Raw genomic sequence first — 26,367 nt, 5'->3', positions numbered from 1 at the left:
GGCTGGCTGGTTGGCACATCTGCCTCACAGTTCAGAGGTCGTGGGTTCGTATCCAGGCTACGGTCTTCCTGTGTGCAGTTTGCACGGTCTCCCCATGTTTGTCAGTTTCCTCCCAATGTCAAACAGATTCTGCTCATTTTGTCTGTTTCTTAGCTGGAATTTCAGTCAAAAGTTGTGAACTAGCTCCACTCTGTTTAAAACAATGTTGTTTGTGCAAGTCATGCCCATACTGTAAGTCAAGGCACACTTTGAACTAGTCATCCTGACAAATGTCCACTGTTGAGATCCACATTTGATCTTTTTGGAGGTTCAACGACAGTAAGTGCAAGTGTGCTTTGACACCTGCACCTTGACAACCTGTAGAATGTCATTGACACCATACAATTGAACAGCTGCAGGAATCTGCTACATCAAGCGCTGGGCGATATGCAATATTCATGCTTTCTGTCTCTGATCTCCCCCTTTTGTGGGCACGGTATTACGCAATGTCCTCAGTCTTCTTTACGGTGAAGATTGATTTGTCGATGGGAAGCCTCTATGATAGGAGGGGGGACATCCTGGTCCCGGAAGTTGATATCTGTCGTTTATCTTAGATGGCCTTTCTGATAGGAAAGGGACATCCTGGTCTCAGAAGTTGATCTCCATCTTTTAGCCTAAAAAGCCTCTCTGATTAAATGTGGACATGCTGCTGTCTGTGACTAATTTGCCCTTCACTTTGTCATCCCAAATTAAACATTTTGGTTCCTCCACAGAATCCAAACTTACTAAAAGAAAGAATTGTGCATTATATCACCATATAATTGATATGCGACAAAGAGCACAGAGGACATTCGCTTACTACAATATAAATAAAAAGCCAAAATAGACTACAGCGGGGTTGTCCAAAGGTCAGCGCACAGGAATAATAAACAAAGTAAAAATTCATGATTTCACATCTAAGTGTTTGAAAATATCTACGGTATGTACGTACAGCAACAGGCAAGGATACTGATTGGAATGATTGCAGAGAACCACATGAATAAGTTGAATAAGTAGAGACTGTACATGTTACAAAAAGTGCATATCATATGAAGAGCAGCAAGAATAGTCAGCTGCATTGTATGTAATAAAGATGAATAAACAGTGAAATGACACATACATACATAATATATTTTTACAAATTAGAAGTGATGATGACTGCTAAATGCGAATGTAAGCAAAAGCATGGAAAATAGCAGCATTATGCCTGTGTGTGATGACTTTACATGGATGCTTGATGTAGTGAAATTAAATTAAATTAAATTAAATGACCCCATCCTCATGCATTCAACACATTTAAATGGATTAAAACACAGTTTTCAAAATCTCTTGTAAAAATTGGTTTAAGCACGCATACAAAATATATATATATAAAATACTGTGCGTACTTTAGTGTCTGTGTGTTAGATGCATGTTTTTAAGAGATGGGACCTGGTGGGGTGGCATGTGACACCAGTGAGTCTATATGTGAGTGTCTGGGTGTGAGCTGTGGCCAACAACAGCTCCTGCATGAGTCTGCTCATTGTGTTAAACTCAATTTCAATAAACAGTGACTGTGGCTCTCCTTTCCCATATGTGAAGGGATTACACTAAAGATGTACACTGTCAAAACCCTTTAAAAATGATCGCTTGAAAAAAAATCTGCAAAAAATAGCAGGGGCGCGAACTATAAAACGCCGGGTAGCGACATATATGCACTTGATAATGACATTTGCAATAACTGCGATTAGATCTGCAGTGGGGCGCCAACTATACATGAATATGACTACTAGATAATAAGTGGAGTTAATGAGTTTGGATGAATGCATCCATATTATACATTGACACTGTCAGCAAAATGAGTCACCCTCTCACGTTGTTGTGGATTTGTTACTTGATTTTGTCCCAGCCACTTGTCAGCAGCGCCTCTGCACAGATGCTAGCGCTGACCCTGCAACGATTGCCAAGTGTAATTGCCTGCCTTTTTATTGCATGATTGATGGGTGGGAACGTGCAGTTTTATTTAACAATGAAAAGAAACGGTGCTTTTTCTCTCATCGGACTACACGACACCCCCTCCGCTTTGCATTCATTATCACCCAAGCTGTGTTAAATTTGATCACTGCCATTCAAAGTGGGATCGGTGCCATTTCGGCCTGAGCGACTGTGCCACTGCACACTTTGCTAGAACCAAGGAGACACCTCGGGCCCGTGAGCGATTGAGCAGAAAGAGTGAGCTAACGGTTCCATGCCAAGCGGGCATGTTGGACCATGAGACAGATGGGGTGGTCTTGTTGGCTAACTACGAAATGAGAGGGCGGGCCGACATGCAGTGCTGTGACATGATAGCTTATAATACGTAAGTGGGGATACTTTGAGGTCTGGTCCAGGTCCATTTGGCTGTTGAGGTTCCTTGTCATCACAATTTTCAGTCTTTCAAGGTTGGAGGTTTTTATTCAAGATGGTCGAGGTAGCTGACGTCGGCACACATGTACATGTTCCTCGTCAGGGTCTACCTGGCACCAGTTGGGTTGGCTTGCTCTCATATCTTATGAGGCGTGGTATTCCCTGCCGGTCTCCCATCCGAGTACAATGGACTCTCCATATTCACGTTTTGGCTTTCACAAATTCACCTATTTGCCAATTTTATTAATGATATGCCCCATTATTTTCTGCAAACCCTGCTTGTTTGAATTTTTTTTCACCTGAACTCCCGCTCATTTGTCTTTTTTGGATTTCATGACAATTATAAGGCAGCATCACATATCAACCCCCCACCACCCCAATTATGGCGGTCCACTGTATTAACCGGGCCTGACCCCTAGTTGGCTTTTGAGATGAGATGAGATTGGGCCTTTTCAGAGTAGTATGGCATTATAGTAGTAAGTAATTCAATAACTTTTTTTTTTAAATCCATTCTGGAATCAGTGCTGTCAAATTAAAATAAATGGAACATTTCAGTCTTTTATTTCTTCATGTCAGAGCAAGTACCCAGGTAGCATATGCAGCTCCCCTCCTTCAAACCTTTTACGAATAATTCCTCAATGTCAAGGCTGGAATCCTATCGATTTCTTGGTCCACCATGCTTGAAACAGCTAAGTCGTGGATCAAAACCTAATTTATGATTATACCTGAATCAAAAAGCGCAGATAGGAGACAGGAGGAAGGAGTTATAAAAACGTTTGATTGATGATGTGCTTTTATTCCTGTGGGGGAATGACGTCTGTGATCCAGAGTGAATCAGCGCTGATAAAGAGGGACCAATCATCCCCACCGGTGTGCTTCAACCAGTGACTCAGCGCCACCTGCAATGGCTTCTGGCATTTGTCATGATCCTGCCAATGAGCCCACTCAACTGTCCACAGGTCCCGGTTGCTACTAGATCTTGACCACATAAATACGGAAACTTTCGATTCTACTCTAAAACTTTCAATCTAGTTGCACCCACGCTAATGTTGAAGTGCGTATTTAAGAGGATTCATATTTACATATAGCAGGCCAGAGAGTGAGGGGGGAACCGACTGAAGCTGTTTTGGGTTATTATGTAATCTCTCTGGCCTCGTCGAGAAAGAAGGAGGGTCGAAAGCTCAAGAGTGTGCCATTTTTGCTATCACCGTCGAGCCGAGCACTCGAGTGTGTGCAAGTTCGTGCCTTTATCTCTCGCGCAGGATTAAGTGCAGCTAATCTGGGTGTGACCTGTGGAACACCTGAGCTAGACTGTGGGAGTGAAGGAAGGCATGCGATAACACGGCGCTTTTGCAAAAAAATAAAAAATAAAAAAAATGTCCTTGTTTAGTTAGACCTTTATGGTTTAAAGAAAGGGGCGGGAAACCTACCTAGACCCTGAGAGCTTTGATCCGGTTCGTCATACAGTTCCATAAACAAACTCAGTGAACCCGAGTTTATCTTGGGGGGTACTTTCCAGACCTACCCGCAATAGGTGAAAATCCACAAAACAGACAGACCATAAAATAAAACCAAAAACTCACGCATGCTTTAACTGTAGTCTAAAGCTCCATAGGCGGTTGTTATGTTGAGAGGAAACCAGAAAGTCTTCTCAATAAAATTGACCGCATGACTCCATTGGTCCGAAAGCATATTCAGGTTTTACCTTTGAATGGTCAGGATCTTTCTCTGGCGCTCAGGTTCACTACCAGATGCCTTTCAAGATGCAGGAGACTTTGTTACCGTGTTTTCTATCCAAGAATGCGTGATATTACCAACACCTTGACAGAGCCCATATTGAACATCAGATAGTTTCACAGTTCAAACAGTACTGAAGTGTAGAGTAGTGTTGACTGTTATGCAGGGAAAACTAAATCTCTAAAGTCACATCTGTAGAAAGCCACACCATACACTTCTGAAAACATAAATGTCAGGTATGTTTTGGTTGGCATAATTGAAGGTACAAACAAACAGAGGTGGGCATTCTGTCAGACCGACGGACCGACCCGTCAGTCCGTCACCGACGGATGCCAGTTTTGCTGACGAATGACGGGATACCTTTTAAAAATGACGGACTGACGAATGACGGAAGTGAGTTTTCATCCGTCAGTTTAATCATCTGTCACTGACGGACCGTTAGTCCGTCACTGGCGGACGTTCGTTTTTCTGACGTCTTTTTGTGGTGACCGACTGACGGACCATCGGACTTCTGATGTACTAACTGAGGGACTGACGATTACAGTTCAGTTCGTCATGCCAAATTACGGACTGACGAATGGCGGACGGGTACCCTGACGGATGACGAATGGTGTGGTAAACGATTGCCTTGAATAGACAAGTTTCAACTACAACTACCTACCCATAAGATCATGAGGCAATTTTCCGAAGGGTTCTTCAATTTGATGCGTGATTACCACCTTAATGTTTCAAACGTGTCACTTACCCTAAAAACTGACATAGCGTAAATGGAATATTTGTGAAAAAAAAGCAGTGTGGGCAGTTGGCAAAAGAAAACAAGAACTAAACAATGTGATTATAGTGAGGGCATCTGTGACGGACACGTTTTGCTAGAAGCTAATACTAAATATTTCAGGTGTAGTTTTCTACCCCTTCTGCTTGCGGGAGTAAGTCAGAAACCTTAGCCTAAAAGGGCGAATAAATATAGATGATGTCCATTTCGTGGAATTAGGGACAACAGCAAAGTGGTCTTCTATCAATACTCTCCGATTAAATCGGCTAGGATTACAAAGACCAGCTAAAAGTGCTCATTGTATTTCTTGTTGCCCGGATACTGTTTCATGTTGTTAAAACAGATTTATCTAACCAACGCAAACAGCGCTGGTGCGCTGAGCTTGTTGACTTTTTTTTTTTATGACCAGACAGTCGTACTGCGCGGAATTAAAAGTTCTCCTTTCCCGCCTGTTAAGTCCTCCTGTTGGACAAATGTTTGCGCGGTACAATTCCCACACGTTTAATCGCGAGGCCTCCTTGCTTATTAATGTGTTGAGCCTTGTTTATATGCTCGTGTTGCGCGCATGCCTGCGCTCTCTGTTGAGGAAGCCCAGGGGAGCGCCGTCGCGATTAACTGGGCCACTTGGATCGGCCATGCGCGGCTAATGAGATTGAATGTGTCAAAGGAACAGTGTCGGGAGGACTGCTGACCATATACTGTACATGTACACGCAGAACCTTGTCGTCAAGGCTTAAATAAAAAGGACCGTGCTTGTGCGTGTAGACATTTCACCTAGCCCTAACGGCTTCAAGGTTCTATTGATGGTACACTGGCATTTACGAAGTAAAGTGGCATCTGTAGCGTTGCCATGGCGACCCGAGCTGAACTTTTTTGAGGTCTTGAATAGGTGGATTTACATGGACACCTTGTGTTAGGGCTTGGTCTAGTAAATATTCTTTGTATTAGGGATGGGCAAGGTGATTAAGTCATTGATGAATTGAGTCGATTGTGTGAATTTGATTGCCTATTTGTCACGTCTTAAAGCAATTGAGGAAAAATGGAGTGCCCTGAACTAATTTGCGTCTAAAGAACAAGTTGATGCTGCTTGTTCCATCGACAATTTTTGAATTGAGACAACTGCACTGTTCTTGGTTGTTGAAGGCCTTTCACCCTAAATGTTCCTTTAGTTCCACTTGGATAATCAATAAATGTTGAAACTTCAACCAAGAGGAGCCCAGTTCCCTCGATTCAGCTTTTGCAGGTTAGAATGACTTTGGGTGACTGAGAATCTAACATAAGGTTTTGTACCTTTATGTTTTTGCGTCTTCGCCTGACCCTGTCTGTGGTGCATCACAAATACTGCTGTAAGAACTCTGACATTGTTCCTTCCTGACGTTCTCTTGGTTTCTTTAAATTACCCTCAAATATTCCTGTAGTTGGTCTATACTTTGCTGCTTAATCATCACCATCACTCCTCGTGGCCTCACTTTATGGCTCCCAGAGCTTACATGGCTGAAGGACTCACCTCGTTCAAAGTCCGATGAGCAGGTCTGCAAAGTGCCAGTTTTCCGAGCCAATTCAATTTAACAGCCAGTGAACACCTATACATCAAAATAAGCACTTTTTTAAAAAAATGCATTTAATTGCATGGAAGAAACTATAGAAAACGAGTCACGTCTCACACTCTTGTTTAGCTTTTGCTTGTCAAGGCCGCTGTTTGTCATCGCGTTGACTGCTTGCCATACCATGCACAGTCACAGTCTACAGGAAGCAGGAGAAGGAAGAGGGCACAGAGGATGTGAAAGAGTTCATGTTCGCCCCTTTTGTTAATGAAAATCAACCCACAAGAAGAGGACAAAAGTGCACTTGTTATTCAGGGTGTTGCCACATGCGAGAGTATTTGACCGTGTGGTGTTTATTTATCTCTGGTGAAGTTTCTCTTTTTAGCATCACTGTTACAGCGTTGCGCGTCATTGTAGGACACTAATGTCTTGACTGGAGTTAATTTAAGTTAATTTAGTGATGACAATGAGTTTTACGTTTGTGCCTGCAGGAAATGGCTTGAGAGACGTCCCTCATAGTCGTGTCTTTAATTAAGTCTCAGCTCAGGGTTGGAGTGACTTCTCTTTTTTCGCACCCAGAAAGCCTGCAGTAAAAGTGGAATTGTGGAATTTGCGGAATTCACCAGGAGGGAGGCGATCCTGGCCCAAAATGGGAGCAGAAAGCTGGGAGCAGAAAGAATGACAAAGCAATTTTACATGTTTTAAGTCACATTTCAGTGTGAAAAGTATCCAAGATGTAATTCATTTCTTTATCAAAGGAGACCTATGCTTCTCCCCCCCCCCCAGTACTCTGGTAACTTCATAACTTTTCGTTATAATGGCCAAGGAATTATGAAGACAGTACACTTAAACTTTGTATTTTTAGTATCGCTATTTAACATGGGAGGGCATTTTGCCTACTGCAAATGAACCACTTCTCACCCCTCTACCACAGGACTAAAGCAGAGTCCGGCTTTCATTATCATGACAAACAAGGGTGAAGCTAGCCGATTTCGACGAGGCTAGCACCCACTACCAGCCCCAGAGTGTGAATAAAAACACAACCACCCCAAAAGCATAATAGCATTGGTTGTGTTTTCGCTTTTGGGGGCAGCACATCATATCTGTGCATGTGATACATGCTTTAAGACGTGATACATCGCCAAAGACGATTAGCGCGGCTTACACCCCTAAATGTGTACCTACTTTTAATGATCGTTAAGAATTCATTCAGTTGTGTTCAATTGATTGTTGATTAATGCTCTTGAAGCAGCTGTGGCAAAAGGGGATTTCACTACTTGGTTGCAAACGGCAGATGTACTGTTTATTTAGTCTGCTGTCTCGAGAGGTACAATGTCACCTCAGTTAATTAACAAAATATCCCTAGCGCAAGCAACACTTACAAACTGTAGTAACACTGAGTTTTCATGCGCATAGTGACGTTTCCTGTGTATAGTTGGACATGTAACAGCGCATGAGTCACCCTCTCAAGATGAGCCCCACAAAGAGTAAACAACTGCTCTTGTCCCAAATGTGAAGAGGCAGCAAAGCGGCAAAGTCGCCGCTAAAATGTCGTGAGTCAGCAGTCTGTGACGTCCCGCTACGTCTCTCTCGGGGTGGCTGCGACCCAACCAATTTCAACTGATCTAAATGTGACCGGACAACACATCTTTGGCGTCTGCTCTGTGTATTATTTTTAAAATCCTCTCACATTTACATTTATCAATTTTATCAACACTGGGATTGATGGACTTGAATTATATCTTTTATGACCGACAGCAGTCCAGGAACTTTTCTGACATACTTCATATATTCTCATAAGCTGGTAATGTCAACTTTGCTGCTGTAAAACAGGAGTGTTTTTCATTTCTTGCTTGTCCCAATATTAGGCACACCAGCTCAAAAGACATACAATACAAGAGCGTTTTTAAAAAGTATACTTTTATAAAGACACCAACACTCACTTTTGATTGACAGGGGCACAGTTCAAGCAAGAATTCTTCGTAGAACGGGATGCAGTTCTACGTTATTGCAAAAGTAACCACAGTAATAAAAAAAAAAAAAAGAAAAAAAAAAGTCACTCTGTGCTCCTTCTTGTCAAGTTGCACCATTTGATGGGAATGAAATAAAAGAAAAGATCCAAATCACCGGCCAAAAAGTTGACTCACACCAAGCCAACGGGAACGGGAACAAACCAGGAAGTACGAGAAACCGACCCTAATCAAGCCAGTAAACATCTCTTCTGCTCAGTAATCCACATGACTGATGGCTATCATCTCCAACAATGATGGCAATGAATCACTGGTTGATGCTGGACAAAAGTAGTTGCGTGGGGGGGGTGTATGGCAACAATACAGGCCTATGTTGAATAAATGCAAGAGGATAAAAATAAGTCAAGTTGAGATTTAAACATTTTGACTGGGGGTTACTGCTCTAATATGATATCACCTATTCATGTTTTTGAGGACTTTCTGAAATGCCACAAGATGCCTTGGCTAGTAGAAAATTAGTAAAAATTGGTGTCAAGGACATATCTCAACTGAGAGACAAGTTATGCATGAAGGGGAGGAGCTTAGTTTAGCCTGGGTATGTAGTGAAAGAATTTTTAAAAGGTAATTTGTAAGATAACTTTGATCATAGATTATTGCTTGTGTATGTATGTATGTATGTATGTATATGTATATGGGTTAAACTATTTATAAACATTTATGGCAGTGTTTCCATTTTCAAATGACAACATCTACAACACTCCTAGAAAATCACAATATCCCATCAGTGGGGAGATATTTTGGGGGAAATTTTATCTCAAACCGTAAACTTAATGAGCTTTAAGAGGAAAGAGAATGAAGGTTCTGCTTATCTATTTTCAAGGTTTGCCACCCGTTTGTGCTCTGCCAACGTCAAGACCACCAGCTGCTTTTTTCAGTTTTGTTTTTTTTGTCTTTCTGTGCATACAACACATTGTACCACAGATCATTTGCAAGGCAGGACACGAAGGACGCACATTTGTGTCGGTTGTAGATTATTAGCAGCCGCGTTAGCGGAGGAGCAAAGTGTTACGGCGGACACGTGCCGCCCACGTCGTCTTGCAAATGTTCTCCCTCTCGTGTTCCTTCTTTGTCTGCTCCCTTTGAATGCATGTGCACGCTCTGTGCACTATCCACACACACACACACACACACACACACAGACGCTGACAATTTTCTTAATTTTGCTCTCTTTGACAGAATGGCCAGAGCACTGCTGAGGATGGAGTCACACCTGCTGTCAAGGTAGGAACATGCCCACACACGCTCAACTAATTAAACGTGCATCTCAACACCCACCTAATTAGACATTTGGACTGCGGCATTTAATTATGGCCAGCTAATACTTACAGATTTTTTTTTTCCTTTTCTTTATCTTTGTTTTACATTGTATTTACATCTATACGGTAATCGCCCGCAATCATTGGGATTGCCAATTAAGAGGTCTATTTGTGTTGAATTTTTTCCAATTCCAATACCTGAATTTTTCATTCAATACAAATTGAGGAGAAGCGTTTCCAACCACAATGTCGTTACAGTTAGCCTAGTGTCTTCTCTTTCTTTGTATTTTCCAGCAGGCTGCCCTTTGGCACCATGCTGCCTCTCATAGGTCAGTCTTGGTATTACGACAGGCATCTGGTGTAGGGGAGGAGACTTGTGATTGTCGCTGTGTGTGCAGTGTGCTGTGCTGGTCATCTTGAGTATACCACAAACAATAAGAGCAGTAAGAATGTAGTTTCTAAATTGTTTTTTCTTCATGTGTGGTGTCACTCATAAAAATCTTTTTTTTTTTCTTTGACTTGAGAGTCCAACTTTGAGATAAGAGTGCTGTATGGTGGCACTGAACCGACCACAATTCGCAACAAGCAGCAGTTTGGCAGGTAGGGGACAATTCTTCAAAAAAGAGGCTTCAAGCAGTTTGCCATAGATGGGCTAATGAATAGCATCTATGTGGGGTGTTATAACACTTTAAGAAACGAATATTTGAACACAATTGTGGGGCAACACATGTAGACAGGTAATGCAACAATATTCACAGGCATATATTATCCTCCGCGAAGAACGACTATATGCATCGCCTTACTGAGGAGACTCGATTTACAGTATATCTGTAAGTCTCTTATGCCGCCCTCATGCAGGTGGCCAAGGCACACCAGAGGGAGCAGTACAATGTTATTTGAATTGAAGCAAAAATTGTCAAAACCTGTTTTAATTACTTTACATTCAATTTATTTTGCAATTACTCTGTTTTTATATAGACAATATTAAAGAGTGCTGTTTTTCTTATTATATCAAAAAAACACATTACAATTTTTTTTTTAATTTGGGAGTGAGTCTGGAATGGACTATGGCAATGTCATTCATTTCAATGGGGAAAGTTGATTTGCGGTACGAGTGGTTCGAGTTTCGAGTGTGGTCACGGTATGAATTAAACTCATACCTCAAGGCACCATTCTACATGAAGTGTTTGATAAAATTTCAATGTAAAAAAATACTATGTGTGTAGAGTTAAGCGGCAAAGCTTGTCAACTTTAACTTGGCTGAATGTAGCCCATTTTAAATGTTTGCTGAACATTGGAGGTAGCCCGAAATTAGGCAGAGGTGACTGTGTCCAAATTTCCAATGCAAGAAAAACCCTGACGGGGTTAATTCCTACTGAAGGCTCAATAGTGATGCAGTGGTACATCAGGGTCACTGCATTGAAGTTATAGCTCCTGCTCCGTGTCCTCAGTTCTCCTGTTAGCGTACGATCACATCACAAACGTGCACAGGCTTGCACAGTACTCGCAAAGAATGGGTGAGTCAGCCCTTTTTTTTTTTTTTCCCCCTTTCTTCTCCCCGGCCTCCATTATTGTCTGGCCCTTTGGAACACGATCCTATTTCCTCCTGTTATTCTGCAGGGGCACCATGTTCATATTCGCTTTTGTGTCCAGTCCTTGTGAACTGAATGGAGTCGGAGAGTGTGTGCGAAGCTCGTCTGGCATCCGTTCGCTTTATTCTGACATCCTTTGATGGGGTCAGTACACGGGGAAATGCGCCGGTCCAAATCATTACTACGCACACTTTAGTTTATCACATCTGATAGCTTACTTCCAATGTGCTCTCCTGCATTGCAACACCCTCTCAATATTGTTAAAATACAGACGGGTACTCCTGGAATCATGCCTTACATGCGCTAATTGATTGGACAACACTTGAATAATTGGGCCTGCGATTTATTCTGCTTAACTTCATTTGAATCTTGCATTCGATACTACTACCGGGAGATTGACTTTCTACAATGTAATGGGATTGTTTCTCAGCAAGGACATTGACGCGGCCTTGGAAAGGATTAATTGCAATGTTTTTATCAGAACTGGACCATGGAATTGGTTTCTATACGGGCTGATCGGCAAGCTAATACAATTTAGTAAATTGATCTGATTGTGTAGTAAAGGTTGTGACTTTACACACAGACTCTTAATTTACATAGAAGTATGTAACGTTTGTTTGAAATTGAAGAATATGAGGAAAAAAACATCTCTGCACTTAAAATACACTTCCCTCCATAATTATTGGCACCCCTGGTTCAAATGTGTTCTTTAACTTGTAATAAATTCCATTTTTGTCTAAATAATATATGAACAAAAGCTAAAAAAAAAAGGGAAAATCCAACCTTAAATTCAAGTGCATTTATTCAGTTTTTGACTTAAAAACAAAAAAAATGCTTTTTCAGCAAATAATAACTGAAAAAAAACCCATACATTATATGGAGGTTTTTTTTAGATTTAGATTTTTGAAGGCCGGAAGCAGGTGATTCTTATGATGGCACAAGACAACACATTGGCCACGAATCACTCCTAGATCCAACAGCCTCAAACAATGCTCATTATTAAGACCATAGAAGAGGAATATCTTGCTTCTCCCAATCTTTTGCACCATCATCGTTAAGAACCTTGTCTTTCCTTCCTCCATGTTGTTACTGTCCTGTTTTTTTCCGCCTTATAAGTCCACATGCTCCCAATCAACCATTATATCAATCAGTCAAGTACAGATACTAAAATCAACTTAAAGAGGAAGCCAACACAAACATATTTTTTCAAGAATATTTTCTATGCAGGTCCACTAGTTGAAACAGGGCATTCTGATTGATATTGCTTTTATGGAACAGAGCAAAATCCACCTGTTTTTAGCCATCTCAGGGAGCGGCCATGCTGGTAACATATTCTTGAAAAAAAAATATGTTTGGGTTGACTTCCCCTTTAAGGACAATAACAAAATATTAATACTTTTATGACTTCCAACCGCTGTTCATGGACCACCGTTTTACAAGTCAATGTTTTAAGTCTTTGTAGAAGTTCGGTTCCTTTTCCAATAAGTTTCTTTCAGCAGTAGCTGTCAGATTTTAGTCTGAGGTCTTAAGACATGTAACAGCTCTCTATGTGCTATTGCAGATTTTACACTCGCTCATTCAGGTCCATGTTCCGGTACCTGGAATGTTGCGGTTTCAAATGTGCTGAGTCGATACCATATGGGTGACGTAAGCCTCTGCTGGTCGCTCGTTAGTTGGTCAGCGTCATCATCGGCACATTGTTAAGCATGCACGGTGAGAAATTACATAAATAAACACCCAAGCTAACATTAGCTTCCCCCATTTCTGTGCCTTTGCCCTGTTGCAGTTTTCCTTCAGTCTCCTCTTTGATCCTTTTTGACGCATCAATACTGAAAACCCTCGCTCTCCTCCATTGTTGTTGTTTGTTAGCGCATCTCATTCCTTTTGATGCCTGTGGCGTGCTTGCCGCAGTTTCCTGCGACCACTGAGGCATTGCTATTTTTCATGTCACTCTGGGGCAAAACGTCCTGCTCTCTAGCCGCGAGGTGCTGCGTTATGTCCACACCAGCTTGTTGCTGACTGTCTTTTTGCTGTTTGTCTGTTTAGCCGCTAAGCCGAAGTGAGTGCACTGTGGGGATTTTAGAGCTTTTTTTCTCTGAACAGCGCAGCACTGCTAGCAGTCATAAAAGGAAATCAAGCCAGTAAAATTCGAACCAATTAGCTGATGGTTCATTGAAGGGATTAGGAGTATGTTCTTTAGCGTTGCCGTTATTAAAAACATGAATTAGAAGCATTTTATTGATGACATCAGACTTTTTTTTTTTTTTTTCCACTAATGGGCTTTCTCAGATCATATAGATTCGTCTTCAGCAAGCAGTCTGTGCCGAGGCGTTTTGATGGAGGGATCATCTGATCGAGTTGTTGTTATCCAGTTTTCTCCAGAGTCAGGTTGTTAGTGATCTTCTCATTTGCAAGTATAAAAATAACAACGCTTTATATTAATACATTTTTAAAAAGAAGTCACTCTAAAAAAAGTGAAACGTTGTTGTTCAGTGATGTAGTTTTTGTTTTGGAGCAGAATCTGATCACATAAAATGCTGTGCAGTGGCTTGTCATACACTTCAATTCAAGGACACGGATGAACCGGTGGTTTTACTTCAGAGCCAAGATTTTGAACCCTAAACCTCTGGGTTCAGGCATTAGGCTAAAAGGAAGAAGAAATGATCCAGATTCATCCAGATTTTCTCCTCCTTCGGGAGCCAAGTGAACAAAATGGGCCTCCCTCGGTCAAAGTTTACTCATTGATGGTTTTAACTGGTGATAAATGTTTAAACCTTTGTTCAGCTCTTGTAAGTGTTGGTTAAATTACCTTGATGTTATCACAACTGAGTGGAAAGGGTTTTCCGCCACTGCCTTAAACTGTGACATTTAATGGATGCCACCAATAAACTACAAGCACAATCTTGGCCTACACTTAATTTTATGTTTAATGCAGGCCTGCTCCTTTACATCTTCCGTGTTACATAATTCTCGGCCCACTGCGGCATGAGCTGCTACCTTACGAGCCGGAGGGCAGAAATTAGAACGAGGTAATGCACCAGAGATCGTGGCTAATGGCTTCTTATTTTTCCACTGCAGTTAGGTGCTGAGGCAATGGAATCAGTTGAACGCCACAATTAGAAAAAAAGAAGAAAAAAAAGGCATAGTTCAGTGCTGATAACGGCCATAAGTGAAGATGAAAAGGTGTTGAAAAAGGCAACGTGATTTGACGAGGGAACGGTAGGCATCTACGCAAACTTGTGCTTTTTAGGGCCGCGTGGGAGTAATGTGAGTAAAGCGAAACGAAACGTGAGCCTCTTTCACACAGAGACCCTGCAAAATTGCCTCATTAGAGCGGTAACAGATGATATGGCATCCATCCACGTTTCATTATTAAATCATCCAAAGTAAATTATAGACAGAGAAGTGTGTGCAGTATGCCTCTGAATGTTGCATCCACCGTATCAAAGTCACAGGCAAATTATGCAAAACAAATAGATGATGGAAACTAACGCATGCAGCTCGGCAAGCAGAAGTCATACACTGCATCGACTGACGATTGAGACAGAGGATATTAAGGAGCTACACGGTTCCTGTAAAGCTGGGCTAGTATAGTATTGTTAGTATAACAATCATTCAAAAGTAAAAAGCTATCGGCCCGTACAAAATCATAACGTAGCATGTCTCGTTAGCTCAGATCAGTGGTTCTCCAACTTCTTACACCAAGTACAAAGCTCTCCAGGTGCCGCCATAATGACCAACCTTAAAAGCGTAGTAAGCCCAAGTGTTAGGGCCTCATGTCAGTAACATAACGCCACCATTTTGTTTAACAAGCTAACAACACAGTAGCATTATTTTGGGGATGCAGTGTATCTTAAAATTTTGGCATCCAGGGAAGAAACTGTCCACATAATTATAACTAATAACTAGATACCGGTAATTATTAACTAAGTAACTCGCAAATGCGCCGGATAACTGCTGCTGCAAATGGCTCACAGCCACACCTAAAAGAAAAAAACAGAAGAAAACAGAACTTGGTCATGTTTTCAGCAATCATCTTCAAACATATATAATGTATTTCGAAACAAATCTCTGAAGTAATTTTAATTTCTCACATTAATTATTAACAATTATTTAACAAGGTGGAAGACAGTTAAATATCAATATCATCACCTTCCTAAAATATTTTTTCAGAAAACATGACGAACTGAATAAAACAATGGTTTGATTCTATTCATTAATGATTTCATTTCAGGGATGGAATTGAATAATCTGTTTAACTAACGATATAGCCGATTTTAGTAGAGGTGGCCAACATCCGGAGGAGATATTTAAGGCGAAACAATTTTTTGGAGTCGAAATGTGGTTTAGGCCATTATTTCAAGAGGCTGGCGATATGCAACATTTTATTCCTATAAATGATCACTTGTAAAACATTCCTAGGAAGTCACAGTGTTCAATCACTGGTGAGCTATTTTTAGAACAGGCTGCGGGCTGCTAATGTGGTCATTGAGGACTACCCACGGGCACCATGTTGGTGACCCCTGTTCTATGCAACGCATTCCCCTGCGTGGCCATGTCGAGCAGAGGGCTCATAGCAGCCTCTGTGTCGAGTGTTTCTAGACCTGATTAAATATTTACCAGAGGAGAGAGGGACAGAGTGTGTAGGCGCCGTACTTGACGAGCGGTCGGAGCCCAGGGCAAGTGTGGAGCCCGGCGAGCCAGGAAACGGCAAAGTCAAGGCTGCGCATTTCCTCCGGTAGCCATGAGGGTGCTAAGCATGTGGTCACGCATGCGGTCGTCATGGAAACGGCCCTCTGTGTCTCCAACAAACGTGACCTTTCTATTGGCTAAGAGGTAGGACTTGCACTTTAAAACCCCCAGCAGTCGTCACATTGTCATTTTAACCTTCGAGGAGGAGATTACATGTTGGAGATTCAGTTTGCCGCGTTATCTGCTGTCACTAGATGTGCATCGTGTTGTTGATAGGGGTCGGCAATCTTTAAGTGGAAGTCAAGTCAAACATGTTTACAACAGGGGTCCCCAACCACCGGGCCGTGTACAAGCTAGCATCTCCGTCGCGGAACACTAATATTAAATGCACAAGCTAGCAAATGAGTGAAACAAATAGACGTATTGGGCACCACTTTAACCCCCCCACCCCCGTATGGAGCCTATGGAGAATAGTGACAGGGCCAGGCCGCGAACGGTATAGACTCGTATGAACCGGTCCGTGGCAGAAAAAAGGTCCCGAACCTCAGCGTACAGTGTCGGCATATCGGGGCAGTAGACGTCACTTTCATTTTCCCACTTGTTAGTAAGCTGTCATCTGTGGGGCGAGAGTGAGGTTTATTATACTTCATGTAGCATGTAGCAAACCCTTGTTTATCTTCAGGAACTCTTCTTCTTCTTCCCCTGGGGTTTGATGGAACCCAGGTTAACAACCACTGCTTTAAAGACATTCAACTTATCAAAATATACTTTTTAAACACATTGTGAATGAAGTATAACTTGATTTTTTTTTTTTTTTTTCTTGTGGTCAACATCTCTGTGGTTTCTGCAAGAATCCAGGAATTCTCTTTGGGGCTTCCTCAGTTTGTAGAGGTTACATAAATTCCATAGCACTTCCTGGAAAGCACCACCAACCTGACAGATGGTGGTCAGCCTGAGCCGCAGTTTCCAGCTGTATGTCTAAGTGCCGGGCTCGCCAGTTGCAAACTGTCAAGCAAACCTGCGGAGAGACGATTTCAAGTGCGTGTTGACGTCAAACATTGTCCCGTGATTTCCAGCGGGGGTGAGGCGTGTACTGACAAAGCGTGGACTCTCCTCGGATCCCCGGAGAACCAAACACTCCACATTCCACAGGAAGGTCAGGAGGAGGGGGTGAGGAGGAGTAGCCATTGACTTTTGGCATCATTTTGACCTTTGCGCCGTGTGTGAGGGTGAGTGGTTGTTTGCTTGAATGTGTGTTGACTGGCGACCATTTCAGGGTCTCTGGCCCAAAATCAGATGGGATGAGCTCCTGCTCACCTGCAACCTTAGTGAGGTGAGTGTGGTATAGAAAATAGCTGCATGGTTGTTTGGAATTTCACAACATAATTAGCTGACCAACAGTTTACTTGATGGAGGAATATGTTCTAGGTCCTGAAGCGAGTTGAGGAGCTTCATTTTGACAAAAGTAGCACTGTAGGCTGTTACAGTACACTGTAATTCAAGGGGGTGATAATTACTCGTGGATTCTCAATATTCACGGCAGGTATCGACTTCCTGTTTCTTGCTGAAGGTTTTTTTTTTCTTTTCTGGTTCGCAGCAAATCTGTACTGAAATTGCAATTTTTCTTTATTTTTTTTACCACCACCAAATCTCTTCTTAACATGAGTCAACAATTTGCAATTTTTGCATGCCGTAATTCTCCGTTACTTCTGATTTAGAATTTATGTGTTGGTTATTAACTCATTCAGTGCCAGACATTTTAAGACTCTCTTTTACCCTAACGTCTGAAAAATAGTTAAAAAATATATAAATAAATTCCTGGGATTTAATGGCTGGACTGTGAAAAGACAAATAAATATCTCCTTGGCAGTGGATGAGTTAAATACATATTTGTTCAACTCATTCAATCCCCAATCCTTGGTGGCACTGAGTCAATCTATAACTATCAACGGTGTATAATATTATGTGACGACACAGTATGGTTTTCACAGTCACAAAGGCCCATTGAGGGAATCCATCATTACAATGTGGCCCATGATGAAAATGAGTTTGACAGCCGTGTAATCCACTCAATGCAACGCTGGCAGGGAAACAGGAGTTCAGAACAGAGAGATAATCTCACATCTCCACAGAAACATTTTAAAAGAAACTATTAACGGCTTGTAAAAATGTCCCTGTAGTTGAAGAAGGAAGGTAGTCAGTTACCTGTCCCTAATTAAAATCAATGCATACAATGGCCTCCGTGGCGCTGCCTATGATGTGCGCACATTTCTTGTCATGACATGTTCGAATCCCATCATGATCATGCTGGTGTCAGCACTTGACCTCAATATGTCTACAAAGACGCGAAAATCACCACGCTCGCCATCTGTCGCGCCCCCCCCCCCCGTTTCTTCCTTCCCCTGCCGGGACTCCATCCTTCCGCGCGCCGAATGTCGTCACCAGCGCAGCAATGACGAGCACCCGAACAGACAACCACCGATTACTGCTTTTAATTTCTTCTTGAATGATAAGAATCACGGGTGGTTGGGCACAACGGGTGGAAAACAGCCTCTGGGTACAATCACAGCACAGTGGGACAGTGGTTGGACTCCAGCGACAACAAGGAGGGGACACTGGTGACACACGCACACACGCACGCACGCACGTATGCACGAACACATGAAAAAAGGGAAAAGGAAGGCTCCCTATGGAGTAGCCCATTATACAAGAAGGCATTTAATTATTGTGGTCCAGGATTAACAAAATAATAATATAGATCAAAATCAAATCAGAAATATATATATATTTTTTTGCACTCTGAGCAATAAGAACAAATAATTCCACATTACGGCATTTGTGTGTTATAAATAGATTGTAGATTTTCAATGTAAAGCTGTTGAAAACTACCTCTTTAGCCTCTTTAACACATCGATCCTACAAAAAAAAAGTAGCATAATAACCATAAAAGAACATTGGACACTTGCCTATTTGTCCCCGTTACACAGAACCCAGGCTAGGCGAGAAATTGCAAAAATCGACACGGCCTGTTGTGCACACGGGGGCCTTATTCTTCTATTACATCTCTCATACTACCTCAGAAAGTGGAAAGCCCCCCCCCCACCCCCCCCCCCCCGTTCGCTAGGTTTTAATTACAAACTTTATTGCCTTCTCAATATCCCGGCCTTTTTCTGCAGTAACACTCAACTTGAAGAAGGTTAAACATTGTGAAGGCCCATTGAAAATCTTGCAGCTTTTTTTTTTTTTTTTTTCCCTTTTGGGCCATTCATTGTTGACCTATACAAGAGCTCAAGTGTTTGTCTTCTTCCTACAATACGTGAAATTGCTCTCTGAACAAGACGGAAAAATGGGCTTGTTATTATCATCATTGCGCGAGGTCTACGGACTTTGCTCCAACACACCTAATGTTAAAAAAAGGGCTTGTCCGCGCACACACACACACGCACATTCACACCTCGCGTGTTGTATTTATAAGGCAAGTTAAATGACTTTTACTATGAGCACAAATGAAAATTGCTTCTCATTCTTTACAGAATGGGTTTTGATTGCCTCTGCTGCCTTCGCGTGGTGCGTGTGTGCGCGCGTATGCGTGTACACATTGATGGTTTCCATACTGTGTGTTTGGTTTGAAGGACATAATTCTGTTTGTGTGCGTGCGTCCGCGTGCTCGAGTGAAGCGGACGCCCTCTTGTGTGTGTTTATCATCAACAGAATCTGCTGTTAATGGTAGAAGGTGGCTCTGCAGAGCTACTGGCGGAACACGCGCACACACACACGCGCACTGACGGCGCGGATGGTTTATAACCCAATTACCCAGCATGCCCTCCCTGCTTGCAGGAGGCTCTAAATCGTGCCTCAAATTGTACGCCTAACGCCGATCACTCGACTCGGCTTACCTCACGGCACCCTTTAAAATGTTTAATTGTACGTCATTTGGCAAAACACTGTTTGTGCAAAAGTTTATTACAACTTTGGTTTAGCTTCAAAAATCATCAAAACCATCATAAGTATGTCGCAATCTTGCCTTTGATACAATATTTTTAAAGATAAAAAAAAAGACTCATGTTCCAGGACTGATTTTATTCATTTGTATTCATTTACTTTTATTTTTTGGGGAGGACGAGACTGATTTATAATATCACAGATTTTCACCTTTTGCCGGTGTGTCCGTAACAGACTTGTTGGTCTTTGAAGGGTCATGAGGGTATCTCAAGACAGTAAAAGGGTCCAAATCATGTATCCATGTATTTTAATGTGGCAGTTGGAACGGTGTTCACAGGAACGTTTTTTTCAGTCCCGAGAACTATCTGTGTTATTATGAGGATATTCATTTTAATTTGTCAGTCCAGGTATTTCACGTTAAATTTCCAATTTCCTAGTTTTTTCTGCAATGCAGCATAACATAAACGTGAGTAAATGAATCTCTAAGCATGTTTTTCTTTCCTTGTCTGTCAGCATGTAACAATTAAAGATGGTTTCTCAACATCCCTGAACGGACTAAAAGCTCTAGTAATTCAAACCATTTATCCGTTCCCTTCAGCAGCCCCTCCTCCATCAGTCCTTGGCTGCCGCGAGCCGTTGTCGTCATGGTTACCGTGTCATCAGCGTCGCCTAGCCCTGCAGTAGTACAGATTTTTTTTTCTTTTTTTTTTTTTTTTTTTTTTTACACACACACTTGGTAGTCATAAACCCTCTTGCTCATTGAGAGTTTCACTCATAACTCTTTTGTCTTCAAGTTTGCCCCATTCATCACTTTTGTCACAGCGGGTCGGTGATTATTCACAAGCTCCGGAGCCCAAAACCTTTAAAGGCCACGGTGATAGTTGACCGGGGGAACGAAAATGGAGACAAATGTCCGCTCTGGCGCCGGACGGGAGCGCTCGCCCGTCAACGGTGCGTGTGGAAGCTGCTGTACGTGGCCCGTTCCCTGCGCAAACACGGTCCCGCCGTCCTCGCAACCACTCCTCACAAAGATGAGGAACACAGTTGCCATAGTTTCACACTTCTCCCTCTCAGGGTCGACCGAGGAGAACGCGGCGACCGGTTGCTCTCGTCTTTTATGCTTACTATGAATATGGAGGCTTATGCGGATATTCGCCCGTCTGGCTTTGTTCACAAATCCACCCCAAAAGACATTTTTGTCTATTTTCATTGCAGTCAATAAATTCAGTCCGCTGCTGCTCGTCCCTAACATCTCATCTCTTTCTCTATTGCTGAACCCAGGAGAAAAATAACCGGTTGACACCGGTTACCGTGGCAACGACGGTAAACCATATACAGTATGTGAAAGCTTGAATGTTCTGTAATCATTATGCAAAGGTCTGAGATATTCAGCCCTCATAAAATCCACGTCAGAGTGTGGTTCATGTCACTGTGTTTTGGGGGGGGCGGTCCTGCCTAGCAAATGCCAAGCACAGCTTTCATTACTCTGACGACCAGTGGCGGAGTTAGGTCATGCAATGAAGCAAGCGCCTACTCAGTGTTGCCCATGTAGAGACTTTGTCTCTGAATTAAGCAACTTTTCCAATCCTTCTGGCAACTATTTTCCCCCCAAATCGACTTGCAGCAAATCTAGAGACTGTTTTTTGGTGTTATTGAAGAATTCTGGAGACTTCACTCCTCTGCATCCAGACTGCAAATGAATGGTGTTTGCTATTTAGCCATTATAGTGTAACGCCAACTGTCATGTTTCTTGGCTGATTTGACTGTGTGACTTTATTTATTTATTTATTTTTTTTTTAACGATGTGATCATTCATCTTTCAGTTTTTTGCAGGCATACAGAAACATGTCCATGTCTGTTGGATGTGTAACTACGGTATTCATAATTGTACTTTGTAAGTCAAATATACAGTTGTTGGCTGCCAACTCACACTTATTGGTGATTTAGCCTCATTTTTTTTTTCAAGAATATTTTTGGTAAAAAAGAAAAAAAAAAAAGGGTCATTTTTTCAACGCATTTTAAATGGGTGCTAATTATATGTGAATTTTTTGCTATTTGCAGGCCGGCTCGTTCCCTATATCTAGTGGGGGTCCACTGTATTATGATTTAAATAAAACAATATAATTTGTATACCCCTAAATCAATAAATGGATTTTCACAATATTATTATATTATTGCATTCGCTGCCTTGCAATTTCTGTTATGAAGAATTGCCTTTTTTATGCACACTTTCATGCCAGTGGTGTTACCAATATTTGCACAGAATTGCACAACGTAGGTGTTGTGTTGTGATTTCGTAAGAAGGACATAGCATTGTTGTGTACGCTGTTTGTGTGTGTTTTTGGCAAGTTTCCTGAGCATGCAATGCGAGGTGGGTAGCAGGAAGTATTGGCTGCTATTTCCGTCTGATTGTGAACAAAAAAAGTAACTGGAAGACGGCAGAATCCGAGATCATTTGAAGCCAGTGTATTTTGTGATTGTCATTGTTTGCTTTCAAATCGCCACAGCAGCCTGCTAGCATAGGTCAACTCTAATATCGTCATCATCCTTCCCTCCATCCATTCTGCCCAGCCTCGTGTCAATTGACTGACCTGCCTATCATCTTACTGCAATCCTTGTTGTTGCGCTATTAATATTCCAGATTGCCCGCACAGGATTTCCTGTAGCATCCGCGCTAATCCCGTGCACATTTCCTGTGACTTTTCCGTGGAAATTTCTTAGCCGGTAACCTGGCCCGTTTGTCCGTTTGCAGCTGTCAGTCAGCGATCTGCGCTGCGCACATGTGGCGGTGATGATGAGGGAGCAGATGGAGCGCCCTGTTAAACGAAGGGCATTAACCCGGCGTTGTAGACTATACCGAAGGGGTGAATAAGTGAACACGTGCCACAGAAGGGCTTCCTGTCCGAAATGTCCAACCAAACCCGGGGATTAAGGAATCATGTGACTAGATGGAAGGTTGTCTCCTTTGCTCAGTGGTGGACTCAGATTTCTCGGATTTTAAATCCATATGAAAATTTCCTGGCGATTAGATTTTGCTTTTGTTGCATTGGTTTGTGGTCCTTATTAATTTATGTACAGTATATCGCTGTTATGGCAATGCGCGCTAGTATAGATAAGTGTTTTGCATTCCAGGGAGGAACAGAAAAGTATTGGCTTTGTAAGTCTAGTCTCTAAAGAGTAAAGCAACCAGACTGAAAGCGAATTAAATGAATCAGTGAGAGGTAAATAATTTCTTACTTTTAATGCAATGCAACACAGCAAGCAGCTGTGTTCTTTGGATCCTTGACTCCACTCTCTCCTCCCACTTTGTTTCCTCTTATGACTTCTCCATGCAGTTTAAACCTCTTTTCAACCGCTTCAGGCTACGCTTTTATTAAAGCGCCTTGATTTAATGTTTTGAGGATTGCATTTGGTGCAGGGGAACTGTCTTGCGCCGGTGCCTTCTCCTCCTCCTCTTTCTCCCACTCTTGACTTCCTCCATCGTCTGTAGCAGTGTGGAATGGGTACTACTAGTGGTACGTGGGCTTCCTCTCGCGAAACAATCACTGCCAAAGTACTGTTCAGTTGTATTTAACTTTTAACACGTTTGCATTTAATATTTTACAACTGTTTGTTTTGTTTTTTTAACCCAATGTTAATGTTTAAACTCTGCATAACGTTACAACGGCATACAGAACTACTGTATTTTAATTTTCGTCAAGCATTTTATTTTTTTTAGGTGGTACTTTTTACGATTACGATCGCCTGAGAATGACAAATGATCGGGCCCAATTTCTGATTACGTGATCAGGATTAAGACATAAGTGAAAGGAAGTAGTTGAATGAACAAGCCAGCCATCATTCACAAAAAGCCGGCATCACTAACTCTTTGGTTCATGCAGCATTTATAGACAAAAAGGAAGGTGGGGGGGGGGCACAGTTGCTGCGTGCAGAGTTTCAGACTGATAGAGAGAGACATTCGTGCTTCTCACCTGACGTGTCCTGGTGCCAGCCCGCGCAAGTGTCTGGACCCAAGATGCACTCACGAGATCATCTTTCTCAGAAGTCGACAACATTGGGTCAAAGTCAGCGCGCCTCACACAAGATAGGTTTACGGAGGACTATTTGAACAGACCCAAAGTACATTGGACCCTCCAAAAAGTCCAACAAAATCTGTTCATTTCATCTGGTTGATTTCCAAATTGTTCTCATTTTGAAGTCTAAATTTTTCTGAGGCAACATCAACAGTCATTTATTTGCAATAAGTATTTTTTTCGGGTCATATTTCTTTTTTTTTTCTCTTTTTTTTATTGGTTTTGTTCATTTAACACAATAATTTTGTGTGCAACGCTTTGAAAACAACTGGCAGTGTTAAAGATGAAAGATTCTTATGATAGCAAGCAACATTTGAAACCGTTCTTTCTGAGCATCATCTTGCATCAACTTCCAAAGAAGTAACCATTTTCTGCTTTGTATGGAACAAAATGTGTTCGGGATTCAGGACATCCCCAAGTAAAACTACCAGTTTTTCCAGACTATAAACTGGTACTTTTTTCCTACGTTTTGAACCGGCTTATAGTCCGGAAAATACGGTATTACTTTTGAATTGAGAATAATATAGAATAACACTGATATCTAGTGGTGTTTGTAGGTATTGCTAGGCAGTGGAAAATGATCTGCACTATTTAGTCAAGCACAGGGACTGAGCACTGCCGCAAATAGCGAAATGCGCAAGTAATTGACACCTTGCCTAAAAGGCATTGTAATTGCTTATAGATGCCACAAGATGGCGGCAAACGACCACTTGCCAAAATTTGGATCCTCAACGAACTTGAAATTGTTTCCTTAGCACCAAGATGACAACAGATGCGGCTAAAGCAGCAGTTAATTAGGCTTTAGCACAAACATAGCGAATAGTTTTCAGCGAATAATTGAGGAGAGGTTAGAAATTTTTTTTTAAACACAAACGAATACTGAACCGCAAATATGCAGAGTTTACTGTATCTTGATCGAGTCAAAGTATGTATATAATTGATATTTAATTGTATTCTACTGAGCAGCCCGAGCCTCTTGAGACTTGTACGTTTTCTTTTAATTTTGAGACATATTTTTCCCAGAAAATGTTGGTTTGACTTCCCCATTGTTCCACTTTTGGAGAACTCCACCCGTTGTGGGTTTGAATTTCCTACAAGCAACGTGGTCTGTGGGACGGGCCGTAAATTTGGAGGAGGTCAAACAGGGTGGAGAGAGACATCAGGCATGAATCCTATAAAAATATGTTGGCAATCTGTGAAAGCTCCAAATAATTTTCTATCGGATCTCATTGGATTGTGCAGGTGGTGTGTAAGTGTAGTCCCGATGTCTTTTATCTTCAGTGCGTGTTGGGCCCTGTCGACAAAGTCCAGTATGGACTTTTTAGGCAGTGAAAGGACAATCAAGATCAGTGTTTGGCCGCATGTTTAGATGATCTTGTCCTTCAGTGTTTACTTTAATGGCTTGTTGGCTGCTCTCTGTTCCAACTGTCAAGAGTTGAAAACATGCAGAAAAAGAGGAAGCTGCATCAAGACAGCCGCATATAAATGTTGTAATTGTATGTTATTCATTGGACTATTATGCTACAAGTCTGCTATTTGCTTGTTCTCCTGTACATTGTCTCCTCTGTGCCAAGCTTGGTTTAATTAGCGCTTATGCGGCCAGTGAGTTTACAAGTGAACATGCCCTTACTTGGCCAACCTTGTCTCTGCTTCAAGCCTCCTCTTTAGAGTGTGGCACTGGTCTCTTGCGTCTCGCTTTTTTTTTTTTTTTTTTTTTTCCTTCAACAAGCTGGCGGGTCTCACCTTGCGATCTATAGCATAGCTTGTTGAAGACGGGACAGCCCACAAATAATAATCTTCACACTGCTTCTCTATTTCTATTTCACTTGTGTTTTTATTATGTTTGAGGATATTTTGCAAGTGATTTCCAAAGCCAAAGAAAAAGCAGCACATGCGTAGAAATTCAGAATCGGGGCATTTGCCTGGGGATGTTCCACGAGTGGAACCTTCCCGCGGCGACCAGTTCTTGTTAATTCAGTTACACTACACTTTGGCGGTAAAAACCTCACTTCCCATTTTGATGTTTGTGTGTGTGCGTATGCAAAGCCAGTGAGCTTACACACATCTAACATGTTGGCCAACTCAAACGTTGTGCGGTCGTAAGCCGGTGCGTGCTGGCTCAAAGTGACATGGAAATATCTGGACATGTGGAGGAGGTTCCTATTCCGCACCAAAACGCGCACGAGAGAGGCAAGTGGCAGGTTTTGTTGTTTGGATTTCTGCATGTTTTGTGTGAGAATTATTAACTTTGATCCAGTTGTATACTGTATGTGTGCGTGTGTGCGTGTATGTGTGTGATATGGGCACCTATTATACGATCTCGAGC

General features: G+C 42.0%; 1 protein-coding gene across 1 annotated transcript in view; it reads left to right on the top strand.

Annotated features, from left to right (window-relative positions):
- Nucleotides 1-26,367, top strand: part of rps6ka1 (ribosomal protein S6 kinase a, polypeptide 1) — a 52,878-nt gene that overhangs the window by 12,460 nt on the left and 14,051 nt on the right. The window contains exon 2 of the mRNA XM_086048831.1: nt 9,663-9,707. Coding sequence (XP_085904957.1) covers nt 9,663-9,707 — 45 coding nt within the window. The remainder of the gene's footprint in view (nt 1-9,662; nt 9,708-26,367) is intronic.

Source organism: Filicampus tigris, chromosome 13 (assembly GCF_054856515.1).
Source record: "Filicampus tigris isolate MCC_2025a chromosome 13, RoL_Ftig_1.0, whole genome shotgun sequence".
NCBI classification, from domain to species: Eukaryota; Metazoa; Chordata; class Actinopteri; order Syngnathiformes; family Syngnathidae; genus Filicampus; species Filicampus tigris.
Note: the sequence above shows the minus strand (reverse complement) of the source record. Positions and strands in the feature narration are given on the sequence as shown.